This window comes from Triticum aestivum, chromosome 5D (genome assembly GCF_018294505.1).
Source record: "Triticum aestivum cultivar Chinese Spring chromosome 5D, IWGSC CS RefSeq v2.1, whole genome shotgun sequence".
Taxonomy (NCBI): domain Eukaryota; kingdom Viridiplantae; phylum Streptophyta; class Magnoliopsida; order Poales; family Poaceae; genus Triticum; species Triticum aestivum.
Genome location: NC_057808.1, coordinates 401,650,692 through 401,666,483, shown reverse-complemented (window position 1 = coordinate 401,666,483; position 15,792 = coordinate 401,650,692). Strand labels below are relative to the sequence as shown.

The 15,792-nt window shown below is 44.9% G+C and overlaps 1 protein-coding gene, 1 non-coding gene and 1 pseudogene across 4 annotated transcripts; 2 read left to right on the top strand and 1 right to left on the bottom strand.

The window, feature by feature from the left end:
* The first annotated feature begins 1,488 nt into the window (after positions 1-1,488).
* On the top strand, positions 1,489-3,430 carry LOC123122146 (mitogen-activated protein kinase 4-like; annotated as a pseudogene).
* A 3,952-nt stretch (positions 3,431-7,382) lies between these two features.
* LOC123122144 (probable NOT transcription complex subunit VIP2) lies at positions 7,383-15,792 on the bottom strand. Of its 3 annotated transcripts, none has more exons than XM_044542285.1 (16): positions 15,642-15,792; positions 14,742-14,844; positions 14,516-14,621; positions 14,255-14,418; positions 13,702-14,062; positions 12,788-12,994; positions 12,612-12,713; positions 10,698-10,783; positions 10,544-10,621; positions 9,953-10,384; positions 9,761-9,813; positions 9,635-9,676; positions 8,864-9,008; positions 8,701-8,786; positions 8,516-8,601; positions 7,383-7,703 (listed from the first exon to the last, which is right to left on the bottom strand). In XM_044542285.1, the coding sequence occupies exons 2-14, from the start codon at positions 14,757-14,759 to the stop codon at positions 8,712-8,714; spliced, it is 1,869 nt and encodes a 622-aa protein (XP_044398220.1). In that variant the 5' UTR covers positions 14,760-14,844; positions 15,642-15,792; the 3' UTR covers positions 7,383-7,703; positions 8,516-8,601; positions 8,701-8,711. The 3 variants fall into 3 exon arrangements, with proteins under 3 accessions (XP_044398220.1, XP_044398219.1, XP_044398218.1); XM_044542284.1 differs by having other exon boundaries at positions 7,383-7,752; positions 8,720-8,786; XM_044542283.1 differs by having other exon boundaries at positions 8,720-8,786.
* LOC123126453 (small nucleolar RNA snoR35) lies at positions 14,516-14,593 on the top strand. Its single transcript, XR_006461700.1, has one exon. It is a non-coding gene; the product is annotated as a small nucleolar RNA snoR35 (small nucleolar RNA).

Here is a 15,792-nt window from a genome sequence, read left to right as displayed (position 1 = left end):
TGAGTGACCGAGCGAGCACACCGAGCGGGAGATTCTCTCCACCTCCTCAGTTTTTTCTTTCTACTTTCGTGAAGCGTATATAGCTCTGCTAATTCAGAAAAGAGCATTGGACAAATTCAGTATCACACACTTAAGTTAGGGTGAGGATAAAAAGCTGGGATGGAAACAGAGACTATATTGCCATGGAAAAGGTCAAGCTCACACAAGACCTGGCAACACCGTTGAGGGCGTAAAAAAGTTGTAAACATTTTTTTGTTATGCTTCCATAATTCTCAAAAATGTTTTACAATTTCCTCAAAAAAAATGTTTTACAAAAGGAGATATACCCGCGATGCATGCAACCATTTTATTAATTATTCACAAAGACCTTACAAAGTAATACACCAGTAAGCTTGAAGCCACCATCTTGGCAACACATATCGCTACTCCTAGCCACTCGATGAAGGGATGCCGAATGTCTGAGCCGAATACCAAGTAGACATCGCACCAAAGCCTAACATTTAAAGCCGTATGCCCCAGCCAAGCCACAATGTTGGGACTGGGTCACACACCGGTCCGCGCACTCTCAGAGGCTGCCGCTGCCGTCTTCCACCGATCCATCTCCAGAAGAGGTACTGACGCACCGACCTTGCCTGGACTGCCGTCGACGCCACCACGACGTCAGACAACGCCACCATCCTGCATTTAGCACCACTCCTCCTCTTGTCCCCTCCAGCCAGCACTTGTTCCAAAACGATGCTCCTGAAGGGAGAACGACACCAAAGGCGCCGCCATGGTGGGTTTCCCCCGGAACATCCTGACTGAGTTGACGTGACCTGCAACGACAATGCCTCGAGAAGTAAACGATGTCAGAGACGCCACCATCGACCGCCAAGACCGCAGTCAGGCACGGTTTTCACCAGAAGTCGCCTCGTCCTGATCTCGCAGCTGTCTGGAAGCGCGCGGAGCTTTGCCATAAAGGCGTACGCCGCCGCCGGTACTACGGCGGAGATCCTCCATCCCTTCACCGGAGCCCTCATTGTGCCGCAACATCCACGTGAAGAATCGACAACAGATCTAGGTGGGATCTAGATCCGCGACCGCCGCCGTGCCCACCATCGCCAACACCACCAGCCATGGGATCGTCGGTTGCCGATGCACGACGAGGGAGCCGCACTGGCCCCAGCGCGAAGCCCCCAGCCTGAGGTGCCCCAGCCGCCTCGAGGGGTTGTCGCCGCCTACTCCTGCCTCAACGCCTTAGCACCGGGCGCCGCCACCACCGCGGCCAACGCCGGCGGCAGTGTCTTTCATTGTGGGTTGTGGAGCCGGCGGCACCGGGATCTGATCCCCCTGGCGTTGCCCTAGGGTGGCGGCGCGAGGGGGTCGGGAGGGTGAGGGGGAGGGGGCGATTCAAGAATTTCCTACCACGAAAGACTATACATCCCATCATTCTCAATTATGGAATTGTAACTCTATATTTCCTTCTCTTGGTAGAAACAAAAACATAAAATGGCGAAGATGGTAGATCCTCCGAAGGGCAAGGGAAACCATGGGAAGCATTACTACATAATGTGCGAGACGATGTTTGAGATCGACACCAAGTACGTGCCGATCAAGCCCATCGGAAAGAGGAGCTTACGGTGTAGTTTGCTCATCCATGAACAAGGATACGAACGAGAAGGTCGTGATAAAAAAGATTAACAATGTCTTTGACACAACCACGAGGATGCACTGAGGACGCTGCGCGAGCTGAAGCTCCTTCGGCACTTGAGTCACGAGAATGTCATTGCTTTGAAGGATGTAATGATGCCAATACAAAGGAGGAACTTCAAGGATGTCTACCTGGTGGCCGGACTCATGGACACGGATCTGCAGAAGATCATCAACTCGTCTATAACGCTTTCCAATGACCACTGCCAATATTTGCTTTTTCAGGTATGCGACAGTCACCTCTTCTTTTTCACTCTTTCTTTTTGCTTGACACTTGCCCAGTAATATTTCATATGTTCTTCATTATGTCACAAGTTAGTTCATTCACACCTCATGTTATATCTGTAAGTAATGTCTTTGGGCTTGCTTCGCTAGACATAGTCAATCACATTAGTTATTTGGATGTAATGCCCATGGCCATTCTTCCTCCCGACACGAATCAAAAGGTCTGGTAATGTTACAGCCTTCATCTAAGCTATGCCTAACTATTTAACTGGACATATATTCTATTCGAGATGCCTAGGTGTTGCCATTGGTGAGATCTTGTTTAATCGAGTTATGATGTTTGGTTGTTCCAGGAAAGGTTTTTGTGTGATAAAATAATGTTTTTATAGTTGTATACCAATTTGCAGTTAGTCCATGGTACATGTTAAGTTGTCAAGTTCCAAGTTGTTAAGTTGCCAGAGAATGATCAGCTAATTTCTGGAAGAAGGACTGTTTCAATATCTGCGATGGCACTATATATAGTAGATTATATAGCTGCACCCGGATAGTAGTTGTGTGCTTAGGAATGATAGGTCTTAAAACCAAAACAACTTGATACAAAACTTATTTTGCACATGGGTATTTGCATGAACATATATGGCGTAAGCCTGTGTGTAAATAATAAGAAAAGTTACATGTATATATACACCTGGACTTGAGCATTTTAACCGATACTTCCTGCTCGACTTGTCTTACGTATTACTATACTTTGTAATTACTATGATATCTATAGTTTTTCTGCCGACCATTTTATGTTTTCTCTAATATTTGTCAATCTATCAATAGTCTAAGACGCCGCCTTTTATTGACTGTAGCTGCTCCGAGGGCTGAAGTATCTTCATTCAGCAGGGATACTGCATAGAGACCTGAAACCAGGAAACCTTCTGGTTAATGGAAACTTGGTCTTGCTCGCACAAATAACGCCAAAGGTCAGTTTATGACTGAATATGTTGTCACCCGCTGGTATAGAGCTCCGGAGCTCCTTCTCAGCTGCGACAACTATGGCACCTCCATAGATGTCTGGTCTGTTGGCTGCATCCTTGCTGAGCTACTTGGCCGCAAGTCGATCTTTCCAGGAACTGATTGCCTAAATCAGCTTAAGCTTATAGTCAATGTTCTTGGCACCATGAGCGATGATGACCTGGAGTTCATTGGCAACATGAAAGCTCGCAAGTACATCAAATCCCTTTCATACACCGCCGGGATTCCCCTCACTAGAATGTACCCACAAGCGCACCCTCTCGCCATTGATCTATTGCAGAAGATGCTGGTCTTCGATCCTTCCAAAAGGATCAGTGTCACTGAGGCTCTGGAGCACCCCTATATGTCTGTGTTGTATGATCCCAGCGCAAACCCTCCTGCTCAGGCACCCATCGATCTCGATATAGATGAAAACTCGGCGTGGAGATGATCCGAGAAATGTTGTGGCAGGAGATGCTCCAGTACCCTTGAGGCTGCCAGGATGGTGAATATGTGACAAGCAGGAATGAACATGTGAAGAGCTATTTGCCACACGCCCACGCCCACAACAGGATCTTCACATGTCATTTCAGTATAAAGCTTACTGCGATTATCGCACCTATCAAGTTATCACAATGAACGTCTGGTGACCTGTTATGTAAGTAGGTGCACAATAAGACCCCTACGGATTTTTCTGTCTGTGGGTCACTACTTGTAGTATATATGCACTACTATGTTGTGGAAGTAGAGTTCTGTTACCAAGGATTCAGTTATGAAGACGCTTGTGTAAATTGTAGTCCTTTTGTTTTACTTGATTTCAAGTTGAAATATAAGAGGCTGCTCTATGTATAGACATCTCAACTTTCAAGTGGCCTTGGTTTCGTCTGTTTGCGTCAGAGTGATTACCTTCAAATCTGCCTTGTTTCTTCAAGAGCTAGAAACTGCCGTGTGTATGGTGCTTTCTGTTTGGCTAAAAGTGTATAAACTCTGAAGCTCGCTGTAATTTGCAAATTCAGAACCATCACGTTGATGTAACGGTGGTCAAAGTTAGTAGTCCTATTCCCTGGGGAAACTACTTCTTGGGAGAATTCCGATCTCCCGCTGGAGTAATCAATATGCGGTTACAGCTTGTCAGAATAAATAATTGAGCAATTATCAAGCAATGGTATGAGGAAATATTACCGACACTACTATCCCATAAACATCTACCTTCCGACAAACTCGTGTTAGAGCAACTCTAGCAGATGCGTCATTTATGTATTTTTTATTTTTTTGAGAATCATCGGGGAAGGAGTCCTTCCACCTGAATATATTATTCAAAATGGCCATTATGCCAGAAGAGTGATCCAGTTTATAAGGGAAACCGGATCGAAAACCTAAACAAGTTGACCCGTTTATAAGGGAAACCGGGCCGAAAACCGTACAACAAGGTTACAAGGAGAAGAGAAGAACAAGACACTCAACAAGGGCAGGACCTAGCTAGCAGACTAAAAGGACCATCACTATGAAAGACACAAGTAGTTGTGGGGTGTCGTCGAGGGATCCCAATACTTAGACTTTGCGAGGAACCTAACGCACCGCATTCCGTGCATACCGAGCCCCACGGCACAACTCAGGAGCATCCACAACCAACGAGTGCAAAAAACACGAACCTTGACTGGATGCCCCGTGATGGAAGATTGGAACGATTAACAATTTGGGGAGGTATCTGGCGTCATCAAATAGCAAAGATGAACCAAGACATCACCAAGAGCATGACGCTTGCCGCAACACATCGACCGCCAAGGGAGAGTCTTGAGCATGCATAGCGAGACACCTTCACGAGGGGGAAACAGATGGCCGCCCTGCGGCGCCCAAGGCACTGCCACCAAACCCCAAAGAACACCACCAGACAACCACCGTCGACTCCAAGCCAGTCGCACCACCACCAGCACCATTGGACCCTCCGACTAATCCCAAGTTGGCCACACCACCACCACCAGACGCTGCAAACTCAACCACACGCAGGCACAGAAGCCGTCGTTTGGGTCTCCAAGATGACGCCTCCAAGGAGGTAGTGCCGACAAGGACACAAGATCGTCATCCCATCCGACAAGCCGGATCTTAGGTTTTCACCCGGATACCACAAAACAAGGTACTGGAGGTGCTGGAGCTCCACAACGACACCTCCAACGAGGAAAACGATGTCCACAGACACCATTGCCGCTGACATCGACATAGTCAATGCAAGGTTCTCACCCGGAGTTTGAGCACATCCCTACAGCAAGACGGCAGCTGAGCACCACCACCATCGGGCCCCTCCGAGACGAAGAAGCACGACGAACCGTCGCAGCCAACCACACCCCGCGGAGACCGCCGACGGCCAAACATCAGCACTAGGCACTGGATCCACCAATGGCCGTCCGAACGCAGGGCCACCGGACGCAGCGCGAGCCGCCGAACCTAACCGAGCACCATGCCGGCGAGGAGCAGAGGAGCACTGCCCGAGGCCAGGAACCACCATGGTTCCAGGCTGCAGCCAAACATCAGGAGCACCAACACGCCCCACGCGCGCCACCGTGCACCTGCCGGAGACCAGATCCAAAGTGCCACAGCACTAACCAAAGGTGGGGGAGATCGAAAACCGGCCGCAGTATTCCCACCTCGCACCACCAGCAACACTCACCGCCACCAGCCTCCACCACTCCCGCCTCCACCAGCCACCAACACCACCTCCCCAAGCCGAACCACCATGGGCCAGATCCGCCCGGATCCAGCCAGGCCAGCGAAGCACCACCGATGCACCTCAAGCTCCACCAGCTCGGACACGGGCAGGACGCACGCAGCGAGGGACCCAGATCCGACCCCCTGCCGTCACCCCTGACCATGAGCCCCCGCAAGGCACCACATCCACGCCGCCGGAGGCCTCGCGCGCCCGAGCCGCGCCCCGCACGCCCAGACGGGCCACCCCGCCCGCCCACTCGCGCCTTCCCGAATGCGGCCGCCCATGCCAGCGCGGGCGCCAAGCCGAGCTCCTGCCGGAGCAGACGGCCCGCACCGCCCCTGCCCGAGCTGGAGGAGGGAAGGACCCCGCCGCCGCCGAGGCGCGCGGGGTTCGCCCGGCGGCGGCAAGGGGAGGAGGGGACGGAGGGAGCTCGCTGGCGGCGCCTAGGGTTCGCTCCCGGGCCGCCCGCGGGAGCGACCAGGGGAGCGGGGGCGACCGTACCGCAAGTCCTCTGTCGCGTCGTTTATGTCTGATCGTCATAATAACTACTAGTATGGCGATCGGCACACAAAAAGTTGCCTCCTCCATAATAGCAAATAGTTTATTTCAACAGGTTGAGAACATCAACAGTGGTCGACATTTGCCACACGCCGAGCTCCCGCCGGGAGCGGGGTTTTTTTGGTCACATTTTTAGATGTATGTTTTATTCACAAAAAACATCTATCAGTTGTTGTAGCTCTTCCTACAACCATGGAGCAAATCATGAAAGACAACAGATATGCTCGACTGAATCCAATAAAGACTTGAGAGTTCAAACTTACTTGTTTGCAACATTTAAGAATTCAACGTGTCAGCATAAGATGAGAACTATGCAAACCTTCAGTTGTGTATTTCTTGCAACATTTAATAATTCAGTTTAGATTCCCGTGTATTAAATTTATCAATAGGTGTATCATCATCGTGTGCTTGTACTGATTTAAGAAGTTCCCCGTTGTTGTGGTGGTGGTGGTTTTTTAACATGACACAGATGAAGAATCATCATCCACTTGCATCCCCGTTAGGATCAGGGAACGCTCACCGTTCAGAGAGGCAGGGAGTTGGGGACGGTGCAGCCCCCATGGCAAGGTTGTCTTGAGGAGGCAGGCATGCACGGCAGTGGGGGGGGTGGGACGCGCGGCGGAGGACGGGCGTGGGTGGGAGGTGAGCTGCGTTGCAGATGACGTGGTTCCCTGGGGGTGGATGAGCAACGGAGGTGCGCACCGGCGAGGTCTGGGTGGACGGCGGGGAGGTTGTGGCGGAGCGCCGCTGTTGCTGCTGTTCCTATTGCCATTCCAACGGACAGAGTATATGCGTCGCAAGAGACAGACACATCACGGAGTGTTTCCTATGTAAAGTTCCAGCCACCGTCGGATCTCAATCCCATGCCTCCCGTTTATCTTCAACCTCCAGCCACCTGCCCTTCTTCCCAGCCCCACAACCGGCATCACCCTCAGCCGACCACCACCGCCGCCATCCCCTAACCTGCCACGCCCCATCCTGTGACTTTTTTGTGAAACAGGAAATCACAAGCGCCTGCGGTACAGCAAATGCGCTAGATCAAGCCCCATCAACCCTGCTGACTAAACGTGGCAACATGCCCCTGGCTGGAAAATACCTTTTCCGAAAAATCCTTTGAGCAGAATTACGGCTGAGCAAGATGGCAGCGCCGATAAAATGTAAGCAGAATTTCTACAGCCAACGAGTAACAAATCCTACCACTGTCGGAGAAGATAAACCGATTTGTTTGTTTTGTTCTGTTGAATTAATTTAAGGAAGCAACCCTCCATGATCCATCTATCCAAAGGCAAGAGAGAATATGCATGCAGAGTTGCACACAGGCAGACTGACTGGCTACTCCTAAACTGTTTGTCAAGGAGCATTACAGACAGACTCCCCGTATGATGTACCAAGAAGCTAGGTAAAAAGTTTAACGACGGTACCATCCTTTTCCTGACTATATAATTACAAAGACAGTTTCTCCTCCTTCAGCAGCCTCCTCCTCTCCGCATATCGACATGACATGGTACTCTCTGATTCACTATATAGCCTGCGTCAACCCAGTCGATCAGTCGAATTGCATCCCAAGCTCGAAACGGCTACAATTTTGTCTCAATACAACAAGTCAACTCATTCAATCATTATTAGCAGAACAGTGATTACATCGCTCAAAACATAAGTGGAAATAAATGGTTTTGCCAAGTTAACATGGCATGTTTGAAAGAAACAGCATGCTGATGAAATGAGCCACGGGTATCAGGGATTGTCAAATACATAAATGCAGCGGGGATCCTCGAGGTTTCCCACTTTTCAGCAATGAGTTTAATGGAAACTACAACGTTAACATACTATCTTTCCAACCAAGAACCGGAAGTGCTTGGTTGGCTGGAAGCACTAATCAAGCACTCGTCCACCTGCATTCGAGACCCCGCCTAGGCAGGTGCTCACTTCTTTTAAAAATAAATAAATAAATGCCCTGGTGATAATGTCCATGGGTCAAGTTTTTTGTGTTCAAGAAAAAATATTTCCTAAAATGGCCACATATCTTCGCACATAGTAGCAAGTTTAATGGAAACTACAATGTTAACATATTATTTTTCCTAATGAGAACCAAGCACAGCAGTTACTCGGTGAGCTAGCAGCATGTGTGTGTGTGTCACATGCTCATCCACACGCATTCAAGGACCCCCCTCCGCAGGTGTTCGCTTCTTTTATTAAATTAAATAGAAACATTTTCTTTCCTAAAATGGCCACACAGAACATTTATTCCTTCCCAATAGTTGCCAATAAGTAAATAAATAAACTAAAGCATTGTTCAACCAACGACAATATAAGTGTTTCACTGCAGAAGACAGTACCTACCTTGACAAATTAGGGCAATGTCGCTTCACTATGTTTATAAATAAGGCTCTCCATTCATGTACAAGAAAGCTAGAGTCCGGAGGTAACTGAAAAACAAAATTATATTACATTGCATACAACAGTGAGATGATTGCTCGATACACAGAAACAAAAACCAAAAATATTTGTAGTCAGGAAAAACATACCAAGCAAAATTTCACCTACCAATTTGGGACGCAGAAGGGAGACTTGGCCTTTTCTCTACTAGCTCATAATGGAGAACAAAGTTATCCTGCAGCAAAACACATGCTCCACTATCATATGCAATAAGTGTGCAAGAGATGCTTGATATTCACCCAATGTAAGTACCTTACGCACTGTTTCCCAATTGGGTTGATGAAAGAAGGCATAAGACCCCTGTTCATATGAAGGAGTTTTGATGAGAGGCTCCATGTTAGAAATTCTTGTGAGCCATTGCCGCACTTCTTTATGGTAAAACCATCCACGATTATACCTGACGAAAACAATACACATGCATTACATATCTAAGAATTAGTATATACCAAAAAATAAACTGGCTAAAGCTCTGCTCAGTTGTGATGTGCGCACTAGGTCATGAGCAAGGGTTAAGACAAGATATTATTGCTAAAAAAGGATAGCTTACAAGTCAGTTTGAACAATGCTCAGCAATGCTAACATAACTTGTGCAACTTAGCAAAAAAACATCGAAAATAAATAATAGAAAATATTGATATTTGATAGAGAAAACAAAGAAAATGGAAATGGAAACATTCACGCAGCTTCAGATGCTAAGCGGATCATGAATACATTCAAATGTTGCCGACTTAGTATTCATCCAGGAAGATGAATAAATCCACAAGGTTAATTAATTTCTTGTGATATAGATCCATGACAGTCAATGGGCCTGGTCCACTATCTGACAGGTTACAGGTTAATATTTCTCTAGTGTTATGCGTTTGATCAGGACATAGCAGTATGTTCCCTTATCAAATGATACCGCAATAAGATCACATTTCTTGGTAAAAGATTCAGAACATGAACAAGCCGCATGCATGACGATTCGATTATTACATCTAATAAGATATTTAAATGAGATAACCAGTGAAACCATGCACTCACAGTTCATTGGCAGCACATATTTGAGCTTCATCCTTCGGCATGCTGAAAACCAAAGACAAAAGATCATAACCTTAAAATTTACCGAAACTAATGGCCGAACCTAATACATTCAAGTAGTGAAAGTACCTGTAGAATATGTAAAACAGTATGAGTGTCTGAAATTTCTGAAAATGCATAGGCTGCACCAAGACAGAACTTGTTACAAAATATTTATCATAAAATGAACCGGCTGCATCAAAGAAAGATTCTGGGACTTTCTTGAATATGGGTTTAAAACATCTCATTACACAGAAATAGCCTACAGATATTGGCAGCTACCTGTAGTGCTGGGGGTTGCTCGGCCACATAACAAGCTGGAGTAGGATATTCAGGATCTCCTTTTGCTGGCTCATTTGAAAATGGAGAGCCAAATGTCTTGTACAGATTGTCTGGTGAGTTCAAATTCAAACCCAACGTTGTCAAATCTATTCCCAGAGCAAGAGATGACAAATCAGGATCATTCATCCTTATAACCCCCAGCAATCCTAACAAGCCGTATGGATCAGGTGGTGTTCGGCCTCCCAGAATGGGCTTTAGACCATGATCCCCATATGACTGTGTGGCTGAAGACATCTGCTGCAACCCGAAAGGACTCTGAGCCTGCGGCTGCTGGTATTGCTGGAGCAGTTGCTCATATGATCCCAAACTAGAAGTTTGACTCAGAGAGTTTAGTGGTCTTAGTCCAATATTTTGGGGTCCAGCACTCTGAATCTGACATAACATAATGAAGATTATTCTATGTGTTAATGGGTAAGTATGAGCAGTAAATCTGAATATGACGTGCCAAAACAGAAACATATCAGAACCATGACAATGCAACAGATGTTAAATGTGTGATGATTATTTCAAGGGATTTCCAATATAACTTACTGAATTAGCACCCTGCTGATGTTGCTGACGATTTGGTTGGTAGCTACTTCCTAAATTGAACCCAACGGACCTTGCCATCTGTGTAAGTGTTCATAACGTGTCAAAATAAATGCTCGGAGAAACAAAAATTCAAAATTCAGAGACATGAACCCACAGGATATTGTTGTGCTTGCATTACAGGTACATTCTCGTGAAGTTGTTCCTTGTGATGTAACTCCATGCCATAATCTGAACTGCTACCTGATAATTCAAAATGTCAATATTCTGTATAACTTGACGGAATGGGGAAAAAGGAAGGTAGTGCAATGATCAGCCAAAAGATCTACTTCAGGAAAGAATTAAAAAGCCTCAAGAATGAAGAAACACTACCAAGGTCTTATTTTGTTTCGTGCATGTTTATGGAGCATTAAAGCATAAGCATGTTGCACGTGGAAAGAATAGGTCAAAAAATCAGAAGATTTAAACCATGCAAAACATGTGGCACCATTAAAGGAGAATAGCACAAAAGTTGACCAAACAAATGACAAATTACATTTTATGGGAAGATGGTTCGTCAGCCTAAACTGTAACAATAGTACTGAGATATTAAAAAACATTATAGTTACATTTGGGCCTAAAGGCATAAGTGCAACTATTTGTATTCATCCGTACAGCTGTCTTGATGCCCCGAAGCGGGCACAAGAAAACAAACAGTTTGAGATGCTTACCAAAGTTGAGGAGTAAATGTATGTGCGCAGATGGCCAAATTGGTAACTTCGGCAGCAATCTCTATTAAATGCTGCAGCTAATTTTCAGGGCGTTCTTTTGATCCATATTGGTCCACACGGTGGGTCATGAATCTCATAGTTAACTTACTGCCATGGTAAGCTTAAATGAATTATAACCATGGTAAGCACCGGAATTAAATTGGCTTAACCACCTCCCAATGTTGCTATGCCTCAAATCATACCTAATATTTAGCTCACGTTTTATATGAAGAGTAGGACCCATGGAAAACACGATGGGTTAGGATGCCCTTCCATCTATGACCGTAAGTCATGGTATGAGAAGCTTACAATAAATTCTCTATATGAGTTCTCGCAGGAAAGACAAATTCATTATCTTCCCCTAAAGTAACTAATTCAAGAGCTCTATACCCATCTTGTGTATTACATTGCCCTACATGTCACGAATAAATACACAATTCCATTTCTTGCCAAAAATTAGGGCTACTTGTTACTTGTAGGCATCCGAATTGCAGCGCACGTAAGCATGTTGCAGTAAGACCTTTTTATCTAAATGTCGTTTGGCGCATTTTTTCTAGGTTGCCACCATATATTTTAATGATGATTCATGGTAATTTCAGTTCGAGCATCACATAATAATAATAAATATATTATTATTGCCAATAGATGGTGCATATATGCATCCTCGATTTGGCATATGTATATCTTATAAAGCACTACTACCTCTGCACCAAAATATAAGACATTTTGTAGGCTAAAACGTCTTATATTTTGATACGAAGGGAGTACCAAATTAGTATTTATGAGATATTTTTCTAAATTCCCGCGGGGCCACGTCAGCTGCATGGTCTTGCCCCACTGGCCCTCTCATGAAATTGCTGCATCTTCGCCTTCCCACCTATATGATTGTATTCACAAAAATGGTGTGCTATAAATTCCGCTTCGACGAGCACGACACCTTTTAGTTAGGTCAGTGAAAGGTGGCAAGAGAAGTAGAGAACACAAAAATACCCGTCAATATATAGAACAGTAGTAAGCATTCCTTGACTTGAGGAGAAGATCACCGCATTCCTACTACACGACTAAAAAAAACAATAGGCTTTCTAACAGATAGAAGATTTTATGACAGGGTAATTTTGTTGGTAACTAAGCTGTTCAAATACTGAGGTTCAATCAGTACAGAGTAGCGGGGCTGTATAATAACTGGCATGCAGCCAATATTAGAACTTCAAGATCACAAAGTAACACAATTAAATAATCATGCACCACTGCACCGAAAGTATAATGAGAACAATCTCACTGAATCAACAGACAGGTTCTAGAATTAATTCAACTGTAACAACCTTTAAATCCTGGCAAAGCCGGGAAATCTTCATTCTGAATACTGAACTCGTGGTTTTGTTGAACAATGGAGTTAACACCAACTCCTTGCTTCCGTAGTGATCCTGCAATTTAGAGAGATTGGCCAAGAATCATCCAAAAATAGGGAGAAATATTTATGATTTTCCAGCAATGTTACCATATTGTCCCTGTGGACCACCAGCTGAATTAGGTCGACCAGTCAATTGGGGGAAATCATTGATGTCGAATGGAGTGCTGTCACTGGCGTCATGTAGCATCCCCATAGAACCTAGAGAATTGTTTCCTGGTTGCATTTGGTTCTGGGATACTGAACCTCCAGACGTTGGGTATGAACTTCCAATCATATTGATCAGTTGTGATGATCCTGGTGTTCGAGATAAATAAACAATAAACAATAAACTGAATGAGAACATGCAGTTCAACAGAAGAAAATAACACACTGTATGCTTCTTTATCATTCACCCTCATGAGACTATCACGATTGTATAAAATATAAACAAGCTTTTATCATAACCCAGCTACTTTCATAAATTAAATTGGTAATATCACAAAATAGAACAACATTAAGAAATAGGTACAGTAACAATCACTAAAAAAGCAAGAACAGACATATTCGAACAACCAACATATGCCTGCAAAAGAAAGAATATCGATGACAGGAATTCCAACAACGTTGGACTTCACTATTTAAGGTCTTAAATTCTAAAAGTTGGCTCCTAAATAGTGTCACACTTTCAAAAAGGAATTCTGCAATACACTATAGCATCACATGGTTCATAATTTATGAAGCATGAACACCAAGGCTACCTACTGTGTTTTCCAACAAAAATAAAGGTCCAACGAAACCTATATCATATGCTGACCACTTATTTCATATGCCCAACCTTTTTTTGGTAGGAAAGTCAAGGGGTGAGGACACAGCTCAAAGCAAAGGATATGGTAAGTAAACTCTGAACAGAGTATTAACATAGCAAAGGTTAAACATGCTTAAAAATATTATTTCGAGCTAAAACATGAAGCTTAGCGTAAATCTATGAAGTAAAAAAATCAACTGATGGTTAAATAAACTACCTTGCGGAATAAGGTCATTCATCATCCTGTTGGATCCTTGCACATTTAGTCTTCCACTTCCAGCATTGTTACTAAAATCGACGCGCGATGAGATACTCGGCACCGACAATCCACCAGAGCTTATATTTCTTCCAATGTTACTTCCGCCCACGATGTTTCCTGCGGAGCTTGTAATACGTGAACCCAAGTTTCCTAAAGCTGGAGATACTGACATGCCAGGAACAGAATTTTGATTCCCACTGGTCCCCAAATTTGAGTATAAACCTTGAATGGTACCACCCATATTCATGCCACTACTAAATGCTTGACCTCCACCAACATTCATTCCTCTACCACTGACACCTGAATGTGCATGAGGAATCTGCAAAAGAAACAATATAATACCAAAACAGTAAAAATCATCATCCTCCACATGAAACCACGGAAAGAATATGTTATATTTAACCCAACAAAATTGTTCCTTAGATTGCAAACCCATTAACATGCATGTTCGTGCTGTTCAAAGTATAAAAATAAAGATATTGCAAACCTCCATAAAGGTGGGCATTCAAACCTGAGACATGGCAACTGGAAGGTTGTTTGAAGCAAATCTCCCAGAAATGCTCCCTCCATGTTGTTGAACCCTGGAGGACGGAAGGCCGCTCATCGCAGCATTCCTTTGTGCCAGTGATCCAGGCATATTTGGAAGACTGAAATTTCCATGAATGTTGCGCAGACCTGAAAAATGCAGAAAATGATAAGAGATAAAAAGGTGTACACAATGGATGTTGCACTATGTCAATGGGCTAGCCTAGCTAGTGTACCATATGCTCACCAGAGTGATGGAAACCTTGAACTGATCCAGATTGACCAGAAAAGGATGTTGCAAATGGTCGTGCAGTTGAGTCTGGAAGATTCGATGCAGAACTGTTAAGATTTGACTGCCAAGGGAGAAAGCATCAAGTTATCAAGACAAATAATAACAAAACATAGTAAACTGTTAAGATTGGCAGTAAACATAGTAAATGCATGGTAGTACAGTTACAAGGATAAGCAAGTACATTCAGCAAGCCAGACATTGATGACAAGAGAAAAGCGAGTCAGCACTCAGGATCAAATGAAGATTGTCCACCAAAAATGCCTGAACCGGTGATTCCTGCCAATCTGAAACAGGAATGGGCACATCCGTTAGTAGCTTGTAAATTAAAGGACAAATTGCGCCTAATATTTAACTTGGTATAAAGTTGACATCTGAGCCATCCTTCCAACATAGGCCAAGGATCAAGTCAGAACAGTACAGAAATGTGCAGATTTCAGCAGTGAGGAAATGCAGCCATCCTAGGGGCCAGACATGGCATGTACATCTCTAAACTTGTGCCGATAATGCTCGAGTGCGAAACTAAAAGAAGGCTTAATTTCCAACCAACTGACTGTTTTTTTAACACACCAACTGACTGTTGAGCAGCAAACGGAAGCAAACACTTGAATAAATACCAAGTAATTCAGTATTCAAAATTACTTTAGCATCATATGATTGTTTAAGAAAAAACAGAATGATGCAGAGAAACAAAAAAAAACATGGTTAGTGGAGCCACAAACCACATGACTGAGCGGTTGAGCTGATCACGGCAAACACGATGCCGATACACTATGCTCCACAGCGTACAGTCTGTCGTTTCATGGCTCTTTTAACCACGCAGCATATTTTCTTGCGTGCTGTTTTCAGGGTTTTAGAACAAAGAAAGAAAAACATCCAGGCGACAGTACCAGATCATGGATGCAGTAACAAAATGAAAAAGAAAAACAGGGCAATTTTGCCCTAGCCATGTACAGGATCGTTCCTGGAACAGTCCACGGGGGAGGGCCTATGCTCCCACCAACGGAATTCGGCAAATACGACGGACCGCGGACACATATGCAGGCATGATCTGTGGTGATCCGCGGGGCGAGTAGTTGCATACCTACAAAATTCCGAGCACGCTCTAGTCCATTTCACCACTCGGGCAGTGCCAGATCGAAAAATTGTAGAGCGGGGTGAGGAGGGACGGGCGAAGAGGCGAGGAGCGCGCGGCGGGGAGCGACGGGGCAGCAATGGGGAGCGGAGAGGGTGGC

What these genes read in the sequence shown, in the direction of transcription:
- LOC123122144 (XM_044542284.1), bottom strand. An exon ending in AGCAACCCCCAGCACTACAG is followed by an intron (nt 9,814 to 9,952) that starts GTAGCTGCCAAT and finishes GTCTTGGTGCAG; the next exon opens with CCTATGCATTTTCAGAAATT. An exon ending in ATATGTGCTGCCAATGAACT is followed by an intron (nt 9,009 to 9,634) that starts GTGAGTGCATGG and finishes TGTTTTCGTCAG; the next exon opens with GTATAATCGTGGATGGTTTT.